General features: G+C 40.6%; 1 protein-coding gene across 1 annotated transcript in view; it reads left to right on the top strand.

Annotated features, from left to right (window-relative positions):
• Positions 1-20,289, top strand: part of ERO1B (endoplasmic reticulum oxidoreductase 1 beta) — a 41,840-nt gene that overhangs the window by 2,247 nt on the left and 19,304 nt on the right. The window contains exons 2-6 of the mRNA XM_016163404.2: positions 2,995-3,114; positions 8,845-8,928; positions 12,838-12,879; positions 14,340-14,422; positions 18,656-18,729. Coding sequence (XP_016018890.1) covers positions 2,995-3,114; positions 8,845-8,928; positions 12,838-12,879; positions 14,340-14,422; positions 18,656-18,729 — 403 coding nt within the window. The remainder of the gene's footprint in view (positions 1-2,994; positions 3,115-8,844; positions 8,929-12,837; positions 12,880-14,339; positions 14,423-18,655; positions 18,730-20,289) is intronic.

Genomic DNA, 20,289 nt, shown 5'->3' with positions numbered 1-20,289 from the left:
CCCTGTCTTGGTTGTCATGTTTATCCTCTTGGCTTTAAACGGCACCTGTATAACTGCCGCAGCATCTCCAGGCCAGGAGTGTCAGCCCCAGACGCTTACCTCCAGCTACCTCTTTCCATCACCACTTGGATGGTTGCTCGGTATCTCCAGCTGGTTGTACCGGGAACCAAATTCCTGATCTTTTCCCCTCAAATCTGCTCCAGCCCGTCTTCTCCCCCTTAGGCGTGTCTTGCACCCACACTGACCTCCCTGTTGTTCCTGAAACAGGGCAAGTATGTTCTTGCCTCGAGGCCTTTGGACACCTAGTACACTCAGCTCACATATCCGGGTGGCTCACTTTCTCAGGCTTCTGCTCAAGTGTCGCCTTATCTGACTTGTCCACTTATCTGAATTGTTACCTTCCCTGATCGTACAATAGAAGAGAGACAAAGGGACACCCTCCATGGTCCTTTTACTGCCTGATTAAAACTCTCCAGCGGCCCCCTGCCTCACATAGCTGGCGTGATCCCACAGCAGATTTGATCTGTGTCACCTCTTCCTGGTACAGCTCCTAAAACTCTTAAACTTCCTGAGTCATAGGAGTGCCTGTTATTCATAACAGCCCCTCCAGTCCCACGGGAGTGTATGCTCAGGTTGTGACTTAGGTGGGCGGGAACCCTGGATGGCCTCAGGACGGGCCTGGTCCCTGGAAGGACCTAGTGATTAGAGGCCTGGGACTGTGAGCCCCAAACACTGACCTGCAGGATGGGGCGAGTACCTGGAGATGGAGCGAGAGAAAGCTCCTGAGACTAGCAGGTTTGCTGAGCTCCAGGCAGCGAGCACCCGCAGTGAGCACCGGACTTGCGGGAGGGTGGCTGGAGGGTGGCCGGGGGGCACAGGAGCCTGCACTTGCTCCTCCCAGGACCTGGCCCTACCCTGCTCCTCACCTGCCCCACCCCGAGTTGTTCCTTCACAGTGAACCTGCGAACCTCAGCACAGTGTTTTCCTGACTTCCATCAAATTCCCAAACCTGAGGAGGGAGTCAGGGGAACCCCCGATTTATAGTCAAGAGCAGGCGCCCTGGGGCTTGGGACTGGGGTCTGAAGTGGGAGAAGTCCTGATGACCGAGCCCTCAGCCCGTGGGCTGTGCCGGAACTCATAGAATCAGGGCCGAACTGGCACCCTTGGTGTTGGAGAGTTGGTCGGTCTGAGAAAACACCAAACCTTGGTAAAAGTCAAAATATTATAATGATCTCCTAATTCTTTTTCTTTTTGTAAACCTTGTACATAGTCCTTTTTGTTCCTCAAAACCCTTCGGCCAGCTGACTGCCTCAGGGCCTTTATGTTCAGTATTCCCAATGCCTGGAATGCCCCCCAAACCCCCCAAAAAGCACGGCTTACTCCTTTCTCCAAGTTTTACCAAAATTTCAGTCAGGCCTTCCATAACTATTTCTTTTTAAATCGTAGCAGCCCGAACTCAGCAATACCGGTCTCCATCCTGAAGTCTTCTTCCATGTCACTTTATTACCATCCGACAGACTCTATCTGTGCTCATTCTCTTTATTTTCTTTCCTCCTCTGAGAGTGTAAGGTCCTGGAGGGCAGAGATTTTGGTCTGTTCTTTTTTGTCTTCTTCTAATTCTATATTTCTAGCACTTAGAACAGTGCAACATCTCGGATAGATGTCAGTAAAATGTTATGAAAAGAAGCATATCACAGACAAATCCACACATTAGGTTCTATTAATCTCAAAGTTCAAAAACAGAAAAAAAAAAAAACCCTTTAAATATGTTGTTCGGGGGTACATCATTTGCGATGAAATTACAAAGAGTAAAGAAAATAACAAAAATAAGATTTTTTACCTCTAGGGGAGGGGGCTGTGATTAAGGAGGGACTTAAAAGATACTGGCAGTATTCCATGTTTATTTATTTTTGAAGTTTGGTGATCGCAGGTTTTTGTCTTAGAAGTCGTCTTTAAGAGTAAGAAATATGTACATGCTAATTTCATATACCCCACCCCAGCCCCTACCACAATTAAAATAATTTTTAAAAGTATGATTTACTAACTAAAAAATAAACAATTTAATAAAAATTCATAAAAAGGAGCAGTCATTAGAGAAAATATTTTAAAACCTAGACAGTTATATTTATTATTATTTGGGGGTCTAGATTTTGAAGTTTCGTAAGTAGAACAGTGGAATGACATGTGGCAGCTAGTGACAGGATCTTAGCGAGTGGCATTGCAAAGCATATAGAATTCCAGGCCAATTCTTGATACTGACTCCCATTCTTTATCTCCAGGTAATAAAACCCTAGCTCTTTATGTCATGAAGAATGTTTTATGGAATTTTTGGACTCTGAACTCATTTCTTAAATATCAGTTTTTCTTTGATTAATGTATATTTTCTTTGAGTACTGGATAAGAGCATGTATTTTAAAGTGTGACAGACTTGGGACTAAGTCTTGTCTATGTTGGAAAAAATTATTTTAACCGTGCTAATCCTTAATTTCCTTCCATGTAAAATGAGGATTAATGCCTATTTCATCGGGTATTTAGGGAGTAAATGAGATAACACACATAAAGCTCTTAGCACCATTCCCGTTACGCTAAGCGCTCCGTACAGGGCCATCTAAAGGAGAGACAGGGTTACCGCAGCAATGTTACTTCAGTCCGAGACTTCGAGGTCAGTCTGGGAAGGGATTGCTTCAGCATTCCAACGACTACTTGGATTTTACATATGTTTAGGCAAGGGAAGGAGCATTCAGTATTTTTCTTTTTGACCACTAAACAAGAATGTTTAATTCTTCAGAACAGGAATATTTGATCCTTCTGTTATTTTTACTGAATTGGTTGTAGTAAAAAGTGACTGCTTTAGTGTTATGTACCCTAATTAGCAAATACTAGCTGATTTGAATGTATAAATTATCTTTTATATAATAGTACAGATTTGTTAGGTTGAAACACATTTTAAATTTTGTGCATATATATGTATACACACACATGTTTTTCGCCTAGGTCACTGGAGTCCTGGATGATTGCTTGTGTGATATTGATAGCATCGATAACTTCAACACATTTAAAATCTTCCCCAAAATCAAAAAATTGCAAGAGCGAGACTACTTCCGTTATTACAAGGTATGCATATAATTTTTCATTCTGTTGGTACCAGAGAGTTGTATATTGCTGTCTACAGATGCGACTTTCATCACCCTTTTGAAACCCCATTTTGACTCTTCTTTAGTACCCTCCGTGTATCTTTTATCACTGGAACACCGAGAGTCTGAACGCTCTTCCTGTGTTTGGGGGATTCATCTTTCGGTTTTGGTTTGAGGCAGAGACTCCTCCCCCCATAGAGGCCCTGTTTTGTCGGCCTCTCTGGTAACTTAGGTTCTGCCATTTAGACACCCCTGCCCAGGTTTCGGGCCGAGCCGATGGCAGCGTCACGTGCCAGCGTCGTTAGCGGTGGTGAGTGCCGCAGCGGCGGGCAGCCCACTCGGAGGGCTCGCCAGCCGGGCCGAGGACGCGAGCAGAACGCCGGCCGCAGCGGTGCTGCAGAATCGGCTCTGAAATCTCACCGCCGTCCGCCCTAGACCTTTGCAGAGCGGCCGCTGGTAGGTACAGGCGGCAGCAGCGCCGCGGCATTGGAAAGGGCGGGATCTTAAATTCCACAGCAGCATTTTGAAGGCTGCCATTGTGCTTAACCTGTGGGCCTCCCCTCAGCGGTCAAGTGGGTTTATCATTTCTTTGATTTCATTTTTCATTTTAAAAATTGAGCATGATTTTCTCTTATCCTGATTCCACATAGGCTACCTTAGTCCTTTAGCTATTTTTGAGGCTAAAAAAATCCAGTATTTTCATAGTTTTAAGTTGTGCAGAAAGGTAACAAGTCAGAGAATTAAAGATTTGGGCCCAGTATTTTCCTCCCATCAGCACCAACAGTATCCAAAAAGGAATGTTTCTCCTACATACAAAAGCCTTCAGGATGCAGATTCCACAGACTTACCTCAAAGCGTGATCTATGCCTAAAGAAACTATTGCATGTCCGGTATTCTAGGCATTTGACATGCAAATAAGACAGGTTACAGTAGCTTCTTCTAATTCCCACCCCAACTCCATATGTCCATGTGTTCGGAGCTGCCCTCTCCTGCCTCCTCTCTCCTACTAGCTTTAGTCGTGTGGTTGCTGTTATAGGTCAGAATGGTTGAATATCGCCAGCTTCATATGGTTCAGTCTAGTAGAGTGGAGGAAGTGTCCCTGGTGTCAGAGGTCATTCCATCGCAAGACATCCAGATGACACCTCCACTCAGCATGTCGCGGCCCTCACTCTTTCACTCCTCTCTTTTGGGATTGTAGCTCCTGTTTCTGTGCCCCCAGAGGCTGGGTCCGTGGTAGGCACTCAAATATTTGAATAAACGAGTTAATATCTCTTTTAACTTTTATACCGAACGCTGTCAAGTCAGTGTTAGCCACATTTTACAAATGGAGAAACAATGGTTTGGGTGTCCTAGGTAAAAGTTTTGTTAGGAAAAGGTGTGAGAACAGCTCACAAAATTGAAAGATAATCTGAAGGAGCATATTTCAGAAAAGATAGAGATTAGAGCAGGATTTGATGACCATTCTCTTTATGGTGCCACCAAAATTTTGGGTCAGAGTCACCATTTACCCATATTTTCACAACACTTTATGCAGGAGTCAGATTCCTGGGAGAAATGGTCTTATTGTCTATGTTGGGTCATGCGACCCCTTGACCAAAAGAGGGAAGGACAGTTTGGTTAACAGTCCTATTTGCATAAATATAGGGGGAGTCATTGTTTCTCAGAGGGAAATTAGAGGATGTTAAGAAGGAAAGATGAAAGTTGGAAAGGCAAAAATTACAATGTGGTCCTTGTAGCCAACATACAATTTATCTTTATATATGTAATTTAAAAAATGTTCTAACCAACATAATGCAGTTCCCTATGTAACCAGAGCACACTCATACTCTTCCCCACCAACGAGAGTAAGGCAGTGGTCTCGTTAATGCATGTAGCTTTGGATAGCACCACGTGTAGGGGATTTGGGTGATATCTGCTCCTCTTCTAGTTCTGTCAACCTGCGAATTAAACAAAAAGGAAATTTAACCAGTATACTCTACGTATAACAGTGGCAGAAGAGGAAAGCTAAGAGAAGTTAATTTTAAACACACATGTGTGATTCAGCAAGCAAGGGAATCCAGGCAGAGACAACAGCATGCCTCAATCAACTGGTCAGTTGGCTACCGAAGCTAGTGTTTATAATTTCTCTCTTATACTATCCATTTCATTCCTTTATTCACCAAATATTTATTGAATGAATACTGTGTAGCGGACTATATTCTGGGTGCCGTAGATACAGTACTGAATAAAACAAAGACTCTGACCTCATAAAGCTTTTATCTGATTAGGGAGACAAACAATAAACAATAAAATATAATTTCATATGGTTGTAATTGCTATACCCATACGAAAAAGTAGGAGATAGAGTGTAATGGGGTGTGGAAGGCAGGCGGCCGGCCCTGTTTTAGAGAAGTCGATCGGGAAAGGAAGGTATTCACGCCGTGCCATCTGAGCTAAGACGTTCCTAGTGTGAAAGAGTAAGTCATGACTCTATCTGGGGGAAGAACGCTCCAGGGAAGGGGAGTAGAACAGCAGGCGTAAAGGTCTCCATTGCAAGTAGAAGGATTCAGAGCGTTTGAGGACGCAGACAATGGTGTAATGGAGGACGGCGAGGGGAGGGAGAGCTGGAGAGGCAGAGGGGGGCCAGAGAATCAAGTGAGAGGCCACGTTACACACGCAAGGACTTGGCTTCTATTCTAAGTGTCTGTATAAACAGACTGTAAAGGTGAGACAGAAAATAGGGAAACCATTTGGGAGGCTGTCACGGTGGTCCAGGTGGGAGGCTATGGACTTGGACTAGGACAGTAGCGTTGGAAAATGACCAACACAGCGCCGTACGTACAAAGCAACACCTGCCAGCGTTCCTCGTGGACTGCGTGCAGGCGTGAGGGCAGAGTGAAACCGAGGACGGCGCCGACGTGTTGAGCAAGTTACCGAAAAATGGACCGTGATCAAGTGGATTTTATTCTAAGAATGCAAGGATGAGGTTTTTAACAAAATTCAACTCATTCCTGATTTTTTAAAAAGTCAACAAAATAAAAATGACAGGTACTTCCTTGCCTTGATAATTTCAGTCTTAACACTGGCCTTGCCAGCGTCTTGTGGGGAAGTGCTGCAGGAGTCCTCGCTTAGGCTGGGGACCGAGACGAAGGGACACACTGTCGCCGTCCCTGGTGGTGGTATTAGCCAGATCATCAGACAAGAAAAACCAACTAGAGACAAAAAATTTTAGAGTGAGTAAAAGTATCTCCACTTATAAATGACAAAAGTATACCTGGAAAATTCAGAGAAGATAATAAAATGAACACAAACAATAAAAAAATGCATTAAGATAGAAGGCTATAAACTTAATAAAATCAATATCTTCATAATTATAAGCCATAGCAAGTTAGAAGGTGTAATGGATGACAAGTCCATATTTACACTAGCAATGAAAAAAGATAAAATATATAGGAATAAATATATCAAGAAATGTCCAAAGGAAGAAAACTTCAGAACACTCCTAAAAAACACAAAAACAGGCTTGAACAATGGACAGATGTCTTTGTAGTATAAAGATGTTAATTCTTCCCAAGCTAGTATATAAATTTAGTGTGATCCTAATAAAAATACCAGTCTTTTTTTTCTGGAGCTGGACAAGTTGTCATAGGTTAAGTCCCCTGGGAAGCCAACTCTGAGATAGTCATGTGCAAGAGGTCAGTTAGGGCCTCTTCGGACCAACGAGTTAGGGAAGGGAAAAGAAGGGAGAAGTCAGAATGGGGAGACAGGTAAAGCTGTGAAGTAAAGCTGTGACATGGCCGCAGAGCAGACCTCGGTCACCCTTTGGGGTGTTCTTAAGATCGGATGACCCTCCAGAGCTGTCCCCACTTGAGTCAGAGGTCTAAGCCGTTATATCCTTACACCAGTCATTGGACAAAGGCCGTCACAGGAAGGGGTGAGGTGACTTCGGACAAACTGTCTCTCATCAGCCGGGGTCGGCTGCCTGTAGCACTTCCAGAAGCCCTTTAGTCGTGAGGGGGATGCAAGCTACGTGTAGTGTCCTCCACCGTGTATTCGTGTGTCGTGTCCTTCTCCGTCTGTTCGTTGCACGACAGATTGGCCTGACAGATTGGCCTGACAGATTAGCCTGAAATTTAGCAACTTAAATCAGCAGACTGAGAAGGTGGCATCTGGGGAAAACCTCAAGGGAGTGAGAAAGCAAGCCTTGTGGATATCCCGAGAGAGCATTCAGGGGGAGGGAACAGCAAGAGCAAAAGCCCTGAGGCCACAGGGTGCCTGGGTATTTGAGGAGCCCTTCTCTGGGAGTGTGAACTGACCTGATTTTCAGAGGTGTTATCTACGGAGTGAGAAAGAAGAATCAGCGATGAAGCCAACATGTTGGCCTGAGGATCTGGAATAATGGAGTTGCTGTTCACTGGGATGTCAGAAATCCCTAGCGGGAAGAGCTCAGTTTGGGGTATGTCGATAAGTCTGAGGTGCCTCCGAATGTCCCCTGGGACGGGAGGGGCTGAAGGGAATGAACGTAGAAAGACCTGGAGGAGCCACGGTGCAGGCAGAGAGCAGCCTCTGTGAAGGCCGGGACAGAAAGGAGTGAGGCGTGTGCCCAGGGGGAAGGCCGCGTGGCAGGACACGCGTGGCAGGGGACGAGGTCGGAGAGGTGGGCAGGAGCCGGGTGACGGAGGGTCAGGTGGAGCTGGCTGCAGAGTTCCGGTTCACTCGAAGGTGATGGGAAGTCAGGGGGAGGTTTCGAGCAGGGGATGATATAATCCGAACATGTTTCACCGAGATGGTTATGGCTGAAAGTAGATGGCACTGGCAGCAGGAGACTCGCTCTCATCCAGGCAAGAAACGACAGCGCTGTGAGATGTGGGTACCGAACTGTTAGAAGGGGGTGCAATGAGAATAAAACTGATCGCTTGGGCGCCCCGTCCGGAAGTCCTGTTGAAGTCCTGTCTTCCCGTCATGTTTAGAATATGGCATTCAGAATTTTTACAGTGCCTAAAATGTCCTGCACAGTCTGTCCCCTGCCTGTCCCTACCCTTGTTCCCTGCCACTCTTCCCTTCCCCACTAAAAGTCAGCAAAACTGCCGTTATCCAGTTCCCAGAACTATCTAAGCGCTGTTGCCTTACCCAAATGTGATGCCTCCTCTGAGGCCTCTAGCCACCAGCCCCCTCGTTTTCCATCACAAAACCCGGGATTTTCCTCGGTAGTTGGCAGGCAACCACACTTGTTATTAAATAAACATACGAGAGTATCATTTCCACCATTTCCGTTCCCTGCAGTAGGCTGAGTTCCAGGGGCAAGTGCTACTTCTGCCTCTTCCCAGGCGGGGGGCACCCAGCCCTGCCTGGGCTCCAGCCGGGCCGTCGGGTGGGCGAAGGGGCCCGCAGGTGAATGGGCCGGTGGGTGGATGGGTGGTGGAGGGGCCGGGAGCGGGGTCTGGAAGCCCGTGAAGCGCGTGGGAAAACGCTTTCTGGCTCCATCAGATGAGCCGCGCACTTGACTCCACTTCACTTTTGAAGTGTCAGAGGACTCATAGCATCATCTATTTTAAAAAATTAATATTCTCTCCAATTGTCTGAAAAGTGCAGTCATTTGAAATTCCGAACCGACAGGAGCTTCTCCTCCTCATTCACCACCACGTCCCTGTGCCCAGTACAGTGACCCCGAGGACAGCACGGCAGAGCCGTGACACGCATTTGCTCGTGTTGATTCATTCTTTCCCTCAAGGTTAACCTGAAGCGACCGTGTCCTTTCTGGGCAGAAGACGGCCATTGTTCAATAAAGGACTGTCATGTGGAGCCCTGTCCCGAGGTAAGGCACGTTGAAAACCAGAGGCCTGTTCTGGAAGCGTTTCTGCAGTTGGCTGACTCTTATTTCATGCTTGATCAAATCTGCATCTTGTTTTGTAGGCCAAAAAAAAAAAAACCTGCTAGACTTTAAATTTCAAATTTAAAGTGGGAATTAAAGTGTGTAAAGTGGGAAAGGCCTTGGCATTAGGCCTTCACTTGGGTTCGTCACAATGAAAAAATGCTATACTTTTTAACAAGGGAATGCTACATTTTAGACTTTATTTTTTTATATCTGATCTAATTAAATTTATTCTTCAACAGTAATTAGTTTTAAGCTATGTTTTCATTTTACTTTTTGCTTTTCTTTTCTAACCAATTAGTTTAGTTTGCTGTCCTTAAAGATATGAAAAAAAAATCTGAACAAATGTCCTTCCTAATGGGAAAAGAATTGATCATTTTCCTTTAAGAATGTAGTGTGTTTAATTTTTTAGTTTGAAATAATGTCAGACCTATAGAAAAGTTGGAAGAATAATACAAATAATTCCCGTATATTTTTATCCAGATTTCCTAAATGTTAATCTCATTTGCTTTATTATCCTTTATGTGTATGTATTATCCTATATGTGTATTAATATTATTATATCCTGAATCATTTAGGTGTAAGTTACCAACATGATGATTCCTGACCCCTAGATATTTCAGTGTGTATTTCTTTAAAAACAAGATTATTTTCTTACCTGACCGCAGCATAATTAACAATCAGGAAGTTAACATCAGTGTTATCTGTGGACCTTAACCATGTTTTGCCAACTGACTTAATAATGTGTTTATAGCAACAAAAAGAAAGAAAAAAAATTTCTGATTCCGAATTGTTCGTAGCGTTTGGGCGCCACATCTCCTTCATCTTTTTAATCTGGAATAGTCCCCCAGTAGGTCCCTGTCTTTTAATGTCTGGTCTTTTTTCCCCTCCCTCCCTCCTTTCTTCTTTCCAGTACGCCAGTTATTTTGTAGAATACCCTAGTTTGCGTGTTTTCTGACGTTTCCTGTTAGGCTCAGGCCATGCGCAGGGAAACACCGCAGAGATGACGGTTGTGTCCTTGTGTCCTCAGCCCGCCGTAGTAGGAAGCACGTGGCGTCATCTTCATCACTTGGTTAAGGTCGTGGTTGCCACATTTCTTCACCGGAAAGTAGGAAAAATCTTTGAGACTGAAAATATCTCATTTTTCGTCATACTTTTACCATCGTAATTTTAGCATTCGTTGATGATTCCTGCCTGAATTATTATAATGTTTGCCAATAGTGATTTTATGATTCCATTTCTTCTACGTGTATTAGTTGGCATTCTACCGTAAGCAGGAGCTTTTTCTTCTCTTTATTTCTTTATTGTATGTTTGTCAGTATGAACTTGAATTATTTTCAATATTTTTTATAACAGCTTTACCGAGACATCATTTATATACTCTAAAATTCACTCTTTCGGAAGTGTACAATTCGGTGGGTTTTAGTACATTCACAGAATTATGCAACCATCGCCAGTGATTTTAAAGCATTTCACACATACCCCACGTCCCCAAGAGACACTCCTGCCATTGGCAGTCACTCCCCGTTCCCCCTTCTGGAAGCACGAACCCCCCGTTTTTCTTCACGGCTTTGCCAATTACGATGCTTCACGTAAATAAAACCCTATCCCGTGCGGTCTCCTGTGACTGGCCTCTTTTGCTTCTCGTAGCCTTCTCAGGGTTCATCATATCGTACCCTGTATCAGTGCTTCATTCCCGTTGCCGAATCACACTGCGCTGTGGTTACGCCTCGGCTTGTTAGTCACCACTTGGTGGGCGTTTGGGATGTTTCCTCTTTTGGGCCACTGTGGCTGTGGACCCTTATACCTGCTGTGGACACTCAGGTATAAGTTTTCGTGTGGACATCTGTTTTCAGTTCTCTCGAGTGTATATCCTGGACTGGAATTGCTGGGTCCTGTAGTAACTTCAGCTGTTTGAGGACCTGCCAGACTGTTTCCGGTGTGGCTGCACAGTTTACGTTCCCACGCGCACGTGTGACAGCTCCAGTTTCTGTACATACTTGCCAACACTTGTTGTCGTCTTTTATTTTAGCCGTCCTTGTGAATGTTATTGTGGTTTTGCTTTGCATTTCCCTGATGGCCACTAACGCTGAGCATCTTTTCATTGCCATTTTTTCTTCTTTGGAGAAAAGTCTGTTCAAATCTTTTGCCGATTTTTAAATTGAGTTGCCTTTTTATTGCTGAGTTCTAAGAATTATTTTGCTTTGCACAGTATGTATTTCTAAATTGTTTTTATGTTAAAATGATGTTCTTTATTGTTGACAGTGGATTATCTTCTTGTTTCAAGTTTCTAATAAGAACAATGAAAGTATTTATTTGTATATGAATAGTGAACATAAGAAATATAACATATATATGCATTAAAAATTCCTGTCTATTCCCTTTCCATTCCCCATTCCCTTCCTTTTTCCCCAGAGATAAAAATGATCCTTTTAAGTGATTTGAGGATATCTTTATTTTCCTCTCTTTGGGGGAAAATTCAGTAGACGTTTCATATTGAACTCAAACTTGTCATGATACAAGTTAAAGTTTGCATTCTGTAATTTGGAGTCTAATGTAATCACGAGGGGTCACTTAATTCTGTAATTTTCAGACTGCTTTATATTGCTTGTGTTGGTGGCAACAACCAGGTTTATTTCGTGCTTGATTTTAGTTATTAACTTTCTAATTTTAATAATTCTTTTTGTGAGTTTTATATATTATTCATGACCATCATCTATGGTACCTACCCCCATGTTTCTGAATGGCCTCTGTTAAGATTTGTTTAAGACAAGTTATTGCATCTGGCATCAAATTTTTTAAAAAGCTGCTAAAGATTTTGATTTTAGCATATTATGCTCTACTAATTAGAGGACTTACATGAGTCAGAGTGCTTTTGGTGAGTATTTATTCCATGTTTTAAATTCAGGGTCTTATGACTGACTGCTAGATTTGACTTGAGTTGTATAGTTTTCTGTCTTCTGGCCGTGTTAAAGAGGTACTAGGAAACACTGAGATAAAATACTGGCCTCAAGTAACATTTCTATCTATATGGCCTTTTTATTGATTACGAAGAAATCTCTTATCATAATTATTATTTACATTCTTTAACCTGAAAGGAAAATATTCTGAGTATTTGGTTAAAATTTTTGAAACATGAAAAATTTTCAATAGTTAACTGGCTATTGATTTGATAACTCATAGATTCAAACATTGGAAATCAGTCCCCTGGGTTGATCAGAGGATCAATCTGTGATTGGTTTCAGATATGATTTTTGTTTAAAATTGTTGTTGATAAATCAGGTGAAATTCATAAATTTGTCTATTAAAGCCTAAAAGTAATTATTAGCTTCGTAGAAAAGAAAATTGCACCTATATGCAGTTCTTCTACTGGTAAACCTTAAATATATTCTTACCTTCTACTATTAATCCACAATTGCCTAAACTTTAAACGTCAGTTTAGAGTAGAAATTAAAATCAAGCATGACATATTTCAAATAATTTTGAAAACTTTAAAGTTTCTATCTCTGTGGTAAGAAAGTTTATGGAAGAAGCGATTGCCATTTTTTAAAACCTAAAAATTATATAAACTTAAATACTGCATAGAGAGTTTCAAATAGAGCTGACTTTGATGCTCCGATTTTGTATATCATTCAGTTTTCTATCCTACGATTTACAAATCTCTACATTGGTACAATTCTACCTACCTTTTACCTCAAAGAGGTAATATGAAAACAGAATTCGAACCAATGTATATTTTCTCCTCATTGAATAAAACAGCCTTTGTATTAGAGTAATAGCATTATAATTTGTGAAGAAATCTCAAAAAAAATGAAGATTACTTTTAATGTTATTGTTGTTTGTTTTTTTAAGAGCAAAGTTCCAGTGGGAATTAAAGCCGGGAGGTCTAATAAGGTGAGTCCCTTCTCCTCCTGGACTCTCTCTGCTTCATGTGCCCAGACTCGCCACTTGCTGAGACACTGGTTGTGGACGAGACCGCCCCTCTGGACTGTGCTTAGCTGGGAGTGGACACGTCTGCCTTCACATCCCAAATTCCGAATTCTGGCAGCCAGCAGAGAGGCTGCATAGTCTTACGGTTAAATTATATAGCTTGTTTAGAAACACTCCAGTTCTCTGTTCGAAACCTCCAGAAGAACTGGTGTCAGACGGCCTCCTCGGCTGGCGTGCTGTCATGCACGTGTGTTTTTGTCCTTCAGTTAGTGAACCTGTCATTTTCAGAACTATATTGTGTAGAGTAAACAATCATCAAGACATTTTGAGCATAGTACTTGTAAATGGAATTAATGTATTCCTTTGTCATAGATTATCCTTTTTCTCACCTGAGCGTGCCATGATTTACTTTGTCGTTCGTACGGTTTCAGAGACCGGCAGGCACACTTGCAGTTTTTCCCTCTGCTTCCGCACGCGTCCTCTCCCCAGTGTGGCCTTTTGTTCGTGCTCACTCTTTTATGTGTGTGTGTTTCAGATCTGAAGTACGTAAGTAAACAGTACAAGGACAGTCAGAGTCTCTTCTGGACCTCTTCCCAATCCCGTTCGGTTTCCTCCTTCCCCAGAGCCAGTTTTCTGAAGTCTGTGTATCTTTCTGTGATACTTTTTATTTTACACTTTATCGTCCATTTATCCACAAGCATATATAAATCTTTTATATGAAATTCAAAACCTTTTCAATAATATATATATTTTATTTAGGTTAAAAACATTTTTTCAGTTTGTATTTTTGTTGAGTATTATGCTTTTGGAATTTCGTCTTTGTTGATCTCCGTAGATTTTGTTCTAACAGCTGTGTAATATTCAGTTATATGACTGTATCGTGAAATGGCCATTCCCCTGTTGGTCAACGTACCAGTTAGTTTCAGCTGTTTGCTGTTACAAACAGTGACGCAGCAGCACCTTGTCTCATCGTGCACACATGAGTTTCTCTGGGTCTGTCGTCAGAAATAAGATTCCTGGGCCATAGGTACGCCTATCTCAGCATCACAAGATTGTGCTTTCTCAAGCGGTTGTTCCTCATTTTCGTTTTAAACGTCGCTCTGGGTATGGTGTCAGTAGTGGGACTGCTGGCTTATGCATTTCTGCAGTTCTGGATAAATGTCACATTACGTTCCCAAGAGCGTTTACATCATCACCCACAATGCTGATTGTTATGTTTTTAATATCTTTCTTTCTTCATTAGGTAGAAACTTGTGACTCATTTTATTTCTATTTCTTACTTATGTTAGGGACTTCGGTAACAGGATGTATCTCTGTTTAGTGTATATAAGCATTGACAGATTTACTGTTCTGCTCGTTAAGCCTGAAATAAAGAGGAAGGTAGTGATTATTACTAAACTTATTTATTTTGAACTTCCTTTCAGTACTTGAAAGTGGCAAACAATACCAAAGAATTAGAGGATTGTGAGCAAGCTAATAAACTGGGAGCAATTAACAGCACATTAAGGTAAGTTACATTTAGTAGTATTTAAAAAATATTCTCTTGTTTATATCAGAAATCTCCAAAATGTGTTTTTTTCTTGTGATTTTAAAACATTGAAGTTTCAACTAATTTTTAAAAAGAAGAAGTGACTCTTTATCCTGAATTTCATCATAGCTTTCTTCCTCTTCTTGGCTAAATTTATTCTTAAATTTCTAAATCATCAGTAGTGACTCTATTAAAAAGTAAAAATTTAGAAGACCGCTCAGCTAGCAGAGCTTATGAATCTATTCCTGATTTTTATGGGAAAAGGAACTTGAACCTATAAGTCCTTTATAAATAGTAAATCAATCTATATGTTAAATTTTGAATGATAAAAGTTTTACTATTAACATAATAATTAAAATTCATAGATTTTTTTCTGTAGATTTCCTGATTTGCTCTAAGTACAAACCTGCTTTTGAAGACCGACATAAATAATTTGTTAGTGGTCTCATTATGCAATATAAAGCGACTGCACTTATCTATAGTTGTGAGTGGGGAATGGAATGTTATAGAAGTTCTTTTTACTTTCCATGTTTGTTTAGATTTGTATTTATATTTCTTTCCGGTACTATCATTGTTATAGACTTGATAAAGTTAGCAGTTTTATTTATCTTGTTGAAGAAACATTTTAATATAAAAAAGTAAAAAGGATATTATGAACACCCATATATCCTCTACTCTAAATGAATAAATGTTAACATTTTCTACCTCTTGGCAATTGTTTTTTAAAAAAGAGAAATATCAAAGATTACTTTAAAATCTGCCATGTTCTGTTCCTCGATCCTTTCTTTCCTTCCTTCTTAGGGCTAACTACTGTCATGAATTTGGTGTATGTCCAGTCTACACTTTTTAAATTACATATATGTGTATAGATTTATGTATATGATTTTATTTTTCTTTTATGTAAGTGATATAATACTGTATTTAACATTATGCAACTTTCTTTTTACTCTGCACATTTTGTTTTCTAGATCTATCCATGTTAAAATATAATGTGTCTCATTCTTTTAATTGATGAATACTTTTCCTATAAATATGCCATTCTTTACATATCTATTTTCCTATTGATGGACAATTAGGTTGTTTCAGATTTTTACTTCTACAAATTGTGCTACCTTGAGCGTTTTTTATTTTCTTATTTTATTTTGTTTTTTGGTGTACACTAGAAGTGAAATTGCTGAGCCTTAGGACGCCCCACTTAGAATTGTTCTCGATATTGCCTAGTGCCTTTTTAGAGTACTTGTGTGGATGATACTGCCTCCAGCACTGAGGACTTGTTTTGTTCTCCGCATCCTTGCCAAAAGGGATATAAAAAAGATAGGAGCGGTGAATGACCACAAGGTTTGCATCTAGAAAAACAAGTTGCCTTACTGAATTGGGGACATCTGTAGGAGGAGCAGGTTTGACAGAAAATTATAGTTCAGCCTTGGACTTAAGTTTGAGCTGCCTGTGAAACACCCAGTTAGAGAAGGTGAGCGGGCAGTTAGATATACAAGTCTCAATGTCGGGGGAGAGGTCTGGGCTGGAGATAAAACGTGGGAGTCATTCAATGAATATATAGATTTAGAAACCGTAAACTGAATGAGATTATGAAGGAGAGGATGTAAATAGAGAAATGATCCAGGGACTGGGCCTTTAGTCATTGCAGGATTTGGGGGGTAAATTGCCTGTTTATGTTCTTTGCTCTTGTTTCTCCATTGGGGGCTGCATTTTTAATTATGTTAATTTGTAGACATTCTTCGTATAATCTGATAGTTCTGTGTTGGCTGTCTGGGTTCTTAGGGCTCATCTTTCAATTTTGCTTGCAGTTTTCTTTGTTGTTTAACAGAAGTTATTAATTTTTTAAACTTTAAATTTTAAGTATAATACACATACAATAAAGTACACAAATCTTAAGTGTAAGGGTCAATATGATTTTACAAAGCAAACACAACTCTGTAGCCACCGTCCAGAAAAATATACTTGCCGACCAGAAGGTGGCCAGAATTCCTTTCATAGTCATTGCCATGCTCCAGAATTAACCCTGATTTTCAGTTATGTTAACGGATTCGTTTTGCTTATTTATATAAATGGAATAGTACAGAATGTATTCTTTTATATCTGACTTCTTTTATAAAATATATATTTTTTTATTTTTTAAGTCTCAACGTGGCCTCTTCTGTATGTCCTTAGTTATAGGGCTTCTGTTCAGCTAACCTTCAGGTGCTGCTCAGTGATGGCTGTTGTGTAGTTTTGTTGTAATTTTGACATGGTCACGAGAGGGGCCAGCACAGTGTTTACCTACTCCGCCGTCTTGACCGGAGGGAGGTCTGTACCTGGCCTCTTTCATTCAGTGTCATGTCTCTGAAATTCATTCATGTTCTTGAGCTAGTAACATTGATTAATTTTAATTGATGTATAGCATTCCAGAGCCAGACTGCACCATACCGTCTCATTCTGTTTTCCACTTCGAGGCCATTTTGAGAAACGTTTCGGAGGACACTTGGTGGTGCATTTGGTATAAATTTCTATGGAGAATATACCTAGGAGTGGAATTAAATACTGCCAAGTGTTCTTCCAAAACGACTCCAGGTGATGTTGCCACTAGTAGTGTACAAGCTTCTCCACTGTGGGTGCTGTAATTCACAAACAGCTTTGTTGACATATGATTGACGTGCAATACACTGTACCCATTCAAAATGTGCAATTTAATGTTTTGATGTGTACACTCAATGAGAGTCGGTACGATCAGGATGGCTGTCATATCTGTTGCCCCCAAAAGTTTTCTCGTGCCCCTTTCTAATCCCTCCATCTCATCTCTCCCTGTGCTTGCCATTTCAAAGACTGTTCTTTACTTACAGCACCATCTTGACAGGCAGCCTGGGGTTAAGCCCAGGAAATTATGTAAGGATCTTGGCCTCCATCCTCAGACTGATTTTTGGAAAAACTGGTTTAGGTGATCTCTTAGATTCCTTCTAACTCATTTACAAGCCAAACTGGGCCAGTTCTATTAGTCTTAGATAAGCATTCCGTATCTTTTCCACTACCATGGCTTCGGGCAGGGATTAGATGCAACAGTCAGCAAAATTGCATCAAATAAGGATGCTCAAAGAAAAATGTTCCTCTAAGTCATGTTGCCAACAAAGAATTAGAAATTATATTCGTATTGCTTTGTTCTTTACTAATTTCAACAGAAGATTGTCTGATCGAACGTAACTATCCTTATTGCAGCTATCATTAGAAGTTAGGCACTCTTGTTTTCCGGCACCACAGATTTCAACTGAGATTTTTCTATTAGCTTTTATTATTATATATTCCCATAAGAGAAAAAAATCCCACAGTAAATTGAATTGGAAAAATTTATTAATAAAGTGGATGTGGTACAGCCCACCTTATGTCATTCAGCAAGTTTCTCAAATACAAAATAAATTCTTGGCTGTGATGGCACTGCATTTAGGAATTACTCATTTATACTTGGTGCACAAACAATTTTTTTACCTTTTTTTTTCCTTTTGTGTAGTGAATAAGGAAGCGTAGTAATAATTCTCTTACAGATGCTGCCATCACGTGTTTGAGACAGAGAAGGTCTCGAGACAGAGAATGTAGTTTAAAGTGAATGTAGGTCACAGTTTATTTAAATGAACGTAGTTCCTTTATCAGTTTTCCAAGTCAGATTTCTCGCTCGTAGATTTTATAAAATGTGAGGTAAAATGAATGATGTACCGTGACAAAAGTGGCCCCGGTGTTGCCAGTGAACACCACATTGGATGGTTGATTCTAGAAGTGCAATTCTTGGTATTTTGGGTCCTATAAGCACAGAAATAATTTAAATTAAAAGAATTATGAAAGTAAATTTAATTCTTACTTTAGGAAAAAATAATAAATATTTGTTAGCTTCTAAGTCACTCAGAAAGGCCAGCTTGAATTTTGTGTTTAACTACATCTTCTGTATATTTGTATATTACTATTCTTGTCAAAGTAATTATTATTGAACTAGGGCTAATGATAGTTTTAATATAGTTAAGAAATATAAATCACTCATGGAAGTTAATATCTGTATTTTTCAGATTTCCCATTTTCATCATTCCTTCATGTAGCCTCTAACTGAATTTGTGACACCATCTAATTGATAAAGAAATGACCTCAGATTATCTCTTTGTAATTACATGAGGATAAAGTGTTAAAATTTTCAACTCCAAATTTAATCATTTTCTTTTGCATCCCTCCTTCCCATAGTAATCAAAGCAAAGAAGCGTTCATCGACTGGGCGAGATATGACGATTCACAGGATCACTTTTGTGAACTTGACGGTAATAAAATCAACTATTGTAATTAAATTATTCTAATTTTAACTCTTTTATAAGACGTGAAATCAATGAAAATATCACAGAGTTATAGCTGGAATGCACTGGATATTGCTGTGTGGATCTTATTGAGAGCCTGTGTTCTAAGCCCTGTGCTAAGTACCTTAAGTACCTTATTTCTCACCTTTACAGCTACCTCGTTAAGTGTGTATTATTTCATACCTGAGGAAGATGAGTCTCAGAAAGACTAAATACCTTGTCAGGTCACACAAGGGCAAGAGGCTGAGACAGGATTCAATCTCATCTGTCTGAATCTAAAATCTGTGTTCTTCCCATTATGACACACTGTCTCCTACGGTCCTCCAATTCAAGCCACGCAGTTGCAGACCTGTGAACATACAAATGTTCACAATAGCATTTGTTGGAGGCCTCAACAGATGGCCACAGACACCTTCCAGTACTGGGGAAGACTCTAATTTGACTTTCCCAGGGCCCTCTTTCCAAGAATCCCCAATGGCACAAAGGGCACTGTCCAGCAATAACTGCTACTTCTCTTAACAGAAGGTAATTTAGGCGACTCACAATTTTCTTACCTGTAGAATATTCCCAAGAATTGTGTGAGTAGCGTAAATCATTCAGCCTCTGTTTTTACATTGTACCTTGGTGTTGTTATATTTTTGGTGGTGGAAGAGAATTTGGGGGTCAAGCATGCATAGTTGGAAACAGAGCAGATGTTCTTCTGAACTTTCAAAGCATCCGGAGTGGTTGTACTGCTCTCTAAAGGTTTTGGGAAGACCCCTGTAGAATTGTGCTGTTAGTCCAGGCTACGGTGGAGCCATCGGCAGGGAGCTTCCACGGAAGTCTAGTGAATAGAGCAGACGCGGGGTGGAATGTTACTACCACAGTTGATGTGGTTTCAGCGGGAAAATTTTAAGAAATCTGAGCAAAGTTTCTTTGGGTATCTGGATATAGTAATGGGCAATTCATAAAATACCCCTGTTATGATACTGAGAATTGGCAAAGGTTTAATCAGCACGAGCCATCGTACCCAGGCGAAGTACGCATGTCACTGCTTACGCTTTCATTTGCCTTCGGTTATTGTTCTAATTATATTTGCATGTTTAACACTCGTAGTCATTTCTTCCCAACTTCTCATTTTACCTATTCGTAGATTAAAAAAAAAAATTCAGTACTTGTTTAATAGGTTTTCAGATTAAAAATCATTTCTGTGACTATATATTTCTCTTATCGTAAATAGTGTGAATGTGTTTCTCTATAGGTGTTTCATACTTCTCAGGGGTCACTTGCTATGATTAAGTGGATGTGCTCCGCTGTCATTAGTCGTGCTAACTGATTTTTTAACAGTAGCTTCTTAAATTGTAAAAATGGAAGAGATGTCCTATAAGAATGCCCCAGTTTCTTGGGATCTAGCTACATACGCCTGCTCTCTGCCGTTTCGCTGTTGGTTCTGTCGTTATTTGAAAGGGAGATGATCCCTATAGATTTGTGCTGTTAATCCAGCCCGGGGATCCCTATAGATCCCTAAAGCTCAATTAGTAAGTTTTT

Source organism: Rousettus aegyptiacus, unplaced genomic scaffold, assembly GCF_014176215.1.
Source record: "Rousettus aegyptiacus isolate mRouAeg1 unplaced genomic scaffold, mRouAeg1.p scaffold_m13_p_18, whole genome shotgun sequence".
Taxonomy (NCBI): domain Eukaryota; kingdom Metazoa; phylum Chordata; class Mammalia; order Chiroptera; family Pteropodidae; genus Rousettus; species Rousettus aegyptiacus.
The sequence above is the reverse complement of the archived record's forward strand: the minus strand, read 5'-3'. Positions and strand labels throughout refer to the sequence as shown.